We start from the raw sequence: 5,884 nt of genomic DNA on the forward strand, positions 1-5,884 counted from the left end.
TATACCAGCTTAAAGTCGTTTGTAAAGATGTAAGTTTTTCTGAAAGGGAACTCCACCCAAAAATAATGTTGGTCTTAAAAGTTCCATTTTATGCAAAGGTTACTATATTTTGAAATTTTACATCAGCTATTTTATTTTTGACAAAATCGCGTCTTCAAGTGCGCTATTTGAGCTGTTTTGAGGCTTAGCAGCGTGGGCACAGAAAGCGTCAGCGGAAATTATTTTGACGTCATATCGTCAAACCGATTTGGAGTTGAGTTTACAACAAAGTAAAATAATAACGCACAGCCTAGCACAAAACAAAACAATTGCTTATAATGGCTTTTGGAAGAACCTCGGCCTAATTCACCAATCGATAGTGAAATGGAAGACAATCCAACAAACAATATTCGGCCATATCAGTTTGAGCCCGAATGGCCGGCTGATGAACACGAAGAAGCTCACCAGTTTGAGGATAACGAAGAACAGGAATTTTTGTATATTGACGATGAATCTCGGCGCGACAATCTTGAATGGTGGGTAGTAAAATGTTATATTATTCTAGACCAATGTTTCTATCTCAAAAGTACGTTTTCAGTTTTTGAAGTTGACCACGTCCACACACACATAATACTTTAGATTTTAAAGTTTTTATTGTAAGATACAATTTTTATTGAAGTTTTACATTTACTTTTCAAGATCCTTTCTTTTAACATATTCAGGTGTCAATGTGGTAACTGCCAAATAATGGATAATAACGAGGAATGTTTATGCTGCAAAGAGATTTCCAATATTTGTGACAAAAATTTAGAGGCAGTAGAAACGAATGAGACCACCGAAGTCCCTTTGTGCATTACACAACATCCTGGTTTTGAGCCTGTTTGTCTTAACAGGTGGGTTTTACAAACAGCTTGGTACCAGTACAAGCAGCAATATGAGGTAGCATATGATGGGCCCGAAGACAAACTGTACTGCCATATTGCATATAGACAGTTGGCAAGATGGTGCTGGGGTGTCTTGGGTAGAGAGTGAGAGTCATCTTGCCATCATGTGCAGTTACTCGCATTAGAGAAACATTTCCTCCACCTGGCCTTGCAGAGGAATTTCAATTTGAAGGCTTTCACTATGTTGATGAATGAAGTATTTTATTATGATATAGGTATACCCATTACAATTACTTTGTATGTCAATATTAAAGTGGCATAGCCAGCTCATTTATAGGTCATGCTATGCACATTTATTATTATTAATTTATTACAAAAAACAGATTTACAAAGAAATGATTATAAATGTGGCTTGGCTATTACACTGGTTATAATATAACTATAATTAATTACATGAATAGTTTGTGCAATGCAGTGGTGAAACTAGCTATAGCAAAGGTTTTGCTATGTTAATATTAAGAATGAACATTTTTAAGTAGTACACAAGTTGTCTTCACTGATTCAACGTCATATTACATGGGTATGGCAAAACCTATTGCCATAGCTAACATCAACACTGACATTTTATGCTATTGTAGACTGATGTTCCTTTACAAGTACTTCTTTCCTGGGTGGACATGATTTAGAAATGTTCTTTGGAAGATTCTTGCCATGATGTACAAGTTCAATCTCCTCAGTTTTGCATGCATTCACAACCTCCGCAAGTAGTTTATCAATGTACTGGTACTCTTTCTTTTCTTTCATTGCTTTTACAACCCATTGCTTCTGTGTTTTAGCAAAAATCATTTTGTAATGGTCTTGCCCTTTGTTTGTCCCTGACTTAATGACTGCTTTATCACGTTTAATATTGTTGTTGTGATCTAATTCTGCTAACTGAGTGCGGGCTACCATCCCAGGAAATGAAAAATGCTCTCGCTTTGGGCAATATTTCAGTAAAAGGGAATGGTAAACCTCCAACTCTCCTGGGTGACAAAACTCAGATAGCTTCCGCAGGTCTTTTAGAAGCCTCTTGTCACATATCACCTTCTCTGCAGCGATATATGCTTGTGAAGTAGGAGATAATCACTTCTTCTGCTTTGTTTCTTTTTCTGTTAATTGTTGGTGGCAACATTGATGAAAATATGTGTTCCCCTTCGAGAAATGCTTGTTGGAAATGTGGTTAAGGACAGACATCCATTTTTCCACCAATTCTTCTGCATTCTTGTTACAATTTGCAGAGCACCACCAAAGATGATTAGAAATGGACTTAATCCAATGGGTCAAGTCATCATTTCCCTTAATGTTAGCCTTCGTTGTTAGTTTTTTTATGACAGATTTAGACAAATGCCACATCATATTGGTGATCAATATGAGGGTGTTTGTTTTTCATAGCACTGGCAATCGAAACATGTCTATCTGTTGTTATTCGCTTAACAGGAACTAGCTTTTCAACTTCAGACAGACATCTTTCAAATGCTTCTTTCTCCATAGCATTAGAAGAACTGACTTCAGTACTTTGCACAACATTAAAAGTTACTATCTTACCAGAGTCAGCCATCATTGTATAAGTACCATACTTGGCATTATGCCCTGGGCTATCACATCGACCATCACCATTCACATTAAGACTACCAGACTTCTTAGCTTTGGCAATAACAGCTGATTTCTCCTCTTTCCAAGCTTTGTCAACAACAGGAAAAAGATACTGCTTTTGAAGGCTGTAAAAACTGGTTTTTCCAATAAATTCAAGATTCATGAAAGATGCAAATTGGCTGATTCTTTCATAAGTGTTTCCACTAAATAAAGTTGATGCAGCCAAAAGCAAATTTCCAGCTGGGACATTCCTTATGAGTGGTTGAGATGTCCATGTTGTGTGATGACCATTTATACAAAAAAGATTAAATGATAGTAAACTACCTACAGTGTTTTCTTCACATTCAATTAATGTCTCTCCACAAGAAAGACACTTTGAAAGAAGACTAATAAGACAGGACTTGAAAACAATATATTTCTTTTCCTCTTGGGGTTCAATTTGGATTGCTTCATCATCAGTTGTAGAGTCTTCTGACACCTGGTGAACCAGTCGTCATGAACATTATCACAAGACTCTTCTGTTATCTGTGATGATGCTTCTTCAAAATCAGAAGAATAGCACTGTTCATACATTGAGGTGTTGCTTTCAAAGCAAGATTCCTCAACTTGAACCTCTGCATCCACAGTATTCAGCATCGACAGTGTAGTTTGGACTTCCATGGCATGTAAACTCCTCACAACAAATGAACACTGTTGATGCATCTTTGGTTTCTGGCTTGCAATAATTAGTTGGCAATGCTTCAGGACTGTCAGACGCACCCAAATCACAACTGTTATTTGCTTCAGGCTCAATCACTGAGAAAACATTTGTACTTGTGGAGGAACATTGTTCTAAAATATTTAAAAGCTGAAAATAGAAAAAATAGAAATATTTAGAATATACTTTAGGCTATAACTTTTTCTTGATTAAAATTTAACAAGAAATGCTTTTACTAACTTCCTCCTTGTCTTGATCAGCCTGACGTTTCTCTGTACGATGCTCGCTAGACAGACGCTTTTTTACTGGGTTGAGGGCCAAATGAAAAGATCGATGGTACTGCATCCCGCTTCAGTCGCCTTTTTAAAGGTTGCCATGGTGTAAGTTTCTGTCTTAGGTCCGATTTAAAACAATCGGGAGCAAAGTGCTCGCTGCAAACGTAACAGTATTGGAGAGAGGAGGTAGATTTTCTCTCCGTATTCTAGCAATCCATGCCTTTTGACGGGAGGGGTCTTTCGGAATAAGGTGGAAACTAACACCTGAAGATTTTGACTTCGACGAGTAATTTGTACAACCCGGAACACAACAGTTGACCATTGTCGCAGAATTCGTTTAGTTCGTCCAAATTGATCTGCACTCTGATTCTTAGTTATAGAATTTTTATTAAGAAAGAAGTACGACTTTTCTTATCAAATAACAACTCTACTGCGTAGTCTCTAATTTTACTTCTATTTATACCAATGGTTTCGTGCGTAGGAAATAAATTTTCGTCCCAAATGTGACTTAAAAAAGGCAAATTATGTACAATAATTAGGAAACTATAAGTTCATACTTTACGTCAAAAACTACACCTTAATTCTATGCATGAAAGGCTATTTTACAATGGTTTTATGTAGGATTATTTTCTAACCGTAATGAGTTACACAACCATGTTTATTATTATTCAATGCTTATTAAGGACAGTAGATTGGTTTCACATCAGTGGAAACTGTTGTTAAGGTTGAATTCGGAGGACAAGCAAACGGCATTACGCACAGTTTCCACACAAAGAAACCTTCGTATTTTTTAAAAAATAATATTAATCGACATTCAAGTTCTATATGTAGTGCGGAAACTGTGCGATAATGGCCTTTATGGATGTGAAACCGTTCTATTAAAACAGAATACAAATAACCAGCTCAATACTTGCATGTAAGCTATAAAAGTTGCTTGTGTATATACCTACGAATAAAAAATTCTGACGTTTCGAAAAGAAACATTTTGTGATTAGGAGAAGCATTTTGACGCAAGTTTATTATGACTGTGCAATGACTTTACATAAAGCTTTGAGGATCAATTGACGATATGACGTCAATACAAGCCGCTGACATATTTCTGCTCCCACGCACCGGATGCCCACGCACTGGATGCTCTAAGCAGATTCAATCAGGACACACCCTTCAAAACTTTCGCTCATTGAACTTCTTTCACTGAAATCATTGTCATGGGCATAAACGACAGCCTCTTCGGAAACGTCTTGTTTAAACTATAAAAATTAAATTTCAGTTTGTATAGCTACGAGTCACAAAAGCAATAATGAATAAAAGGTACGAAACTGGTCAGGAAAGGACAATTTTTGTTATTCAAACGGTACTATGTACATAGTTTATCAATTTTGCATTTCTAATTTTATAAAAGCCACTGTTATGTTACTCAAGTCATACGACAAAGAAAATGTGTATAAATTGAAACCATAAGTAAGGAAAACTTTGCATGCACTTATACAATGAATTTTCTTTAGGTAATTTACTTTACGAGAATACAATAAGAATATTTGTCGAGGTTTTCACTCCTCTGCTTGTTGAAAATTCTTCAACCCTCTTTGTTTTAACTTTGATTCACTGTGGTAGTTCTTTGTGTTAGAAACAATTACTTGCATTTTTTGATACGAACGGTAACTAAATTGTAAAACATGAGTCAATCCCTCTTTTTAAATTATTAACAGTAATCACTATCACTACAGTTTTCTCACGCGTCACAACAAAAAGAAAGAATCAAACCAATGAACAAAGAACTAGTATATTGCTCTTTTAACAAAGAAATATTAACGGAAAACTAACCTAGCGACGATATTTTTATTGCTATGACCAAAAGAATGCTGTAAAACAGAATGTTAAATTTGACTCTAAGTTGTACGGAAATATCACAAACGCTTTTTGAATGCGTTTAGCTAATAATATTTATCAAAAATAGCCGAACAAATGGTATTACAGCAAACGTGAAAACACGTCGTCTGCATTCGGAAAATACTTGAATTGCCATTTTTAAAAAACATGTTTTCGTTATTTTGAAGCTGTTGTAGTTCTTACTTCAGTTTTGACTTGTCGGCTGAACTATTGTCATTTTTACGGCTTTAAGCCGTAACTTTGAAAAGGAAGTTAAAGTGGAAAACTGCACTACGCGTACTGTTTGCCAAACGACAAGATGACCGAAATTATTATCAGTGCAGTAAAAATTATCAGGCCCATCCATTTAAGGCCAACTTGAGTGAAATGTTACTGACAAGTCACGAAAGAAACACAAAACTAGGAGCGCAAGGATTGTGCGAAGTTTCAAAAGGAAACTATGGCTAAATTTTTCAAATTAGAAGTGTTGAGATGGTTTATATCTAACTATGAGGTTTTGTTGCATTACACTCTATAGGACTGACTGA

At 35.8% G+C, this 5,884-nt stretch overlaps 2 protein-coding genes and 1 long non-coding RNA gene across 3 annotated transcripts; 1 reads left to right on the plus strand and 2 right to left on the minus strand.

Annotated features, from left to right (window-relative positions):
* Positions 1 to 331: 331 nt before the first annotated feature.
* On the plus strand, positions 332 to 1,243 carry LOC124455740. The gene is made up of 2 exons (XM_047006369.1): positions 332 to 515; positions 702 to 1,243. The coding sequence occupies exons 1-2, from the start codon at positions 364 to 366 to the stop codon at positions 1,009 to 1,011; spliced, it is 462 nt and encodes a 153-aa protein (XP_046862325.1). The 5' UTR covers positions 332 to 363; the 3' UTR covers positions 1,012 to 1,243.
* Positions 1,244 to 2,256: 1,013 nt separating this feature from the next.
* LOC124455897 (THAP domain-containing protein 5-like) lies at positions 2,257 to 4,024 on the minus strand (the record flags this gene model as incomplete). The annotated part of the gene is given in 4 exon segments (XM_047006507.1): positions 2,257 to 2,973; positions 3,187 to 3,326; positions 3,499 to 3,637; positions 3,640 to 4,024. Coding segments are annotated over 4 exon segments (1,146 nt in total), but the record flags the coding sequence as incomplete, so codon positions are not given.
* LOC124455785 lies at positions 3,105 to 3,489 on the minus strand. The gene is made up of 2 exons (XR_006952025.1): positions 3,433 to 3,489; positions 3,105 to 3,342 (listed from the first exon to the last, which is right to left on the minus strand). It is a non-coding gene; the product is annotated as an uncharacterized LOC124455785 (long non-coding RNA).
* Positions 4,025 to 5,884: the final 1,860 nt, after the last annotated feature.

This window comes from Xenia sp. Carnegie-2017, unplaced genomic scaffold (genome assembly GCF_021976095.1).
Source record: "Xenia sp. Carnegie-2017 unplaced genomic scaffold, XeniaSp_v1 HiC_scaffold_4, whole genome shotgun sequence".
Taxonomy (NCBI): Eukaryota; Metazoa; Cnidaria; class Anthozoa; order Malacalcyonacea; family Xeniidae; genus Xenia; species Xenia sp. Carnegie-2017.

Bases quoted from the DNA above. Each gene is read 5' to 3' on its own strand.
- LOC124455740 (XM_047006369.1), top strand. From the start codon at position 364: ATGGAAGACAATCCAACAAACAATATTCGGCCATATCAGTTTGAGCCC. The intron at 516-701 runs GTGGGTAGTAAA...TAACATATTCAG, and splicing joins CGGCGCGACAATCTTGAATG to GTGTCAATGTGGTAACTGCC.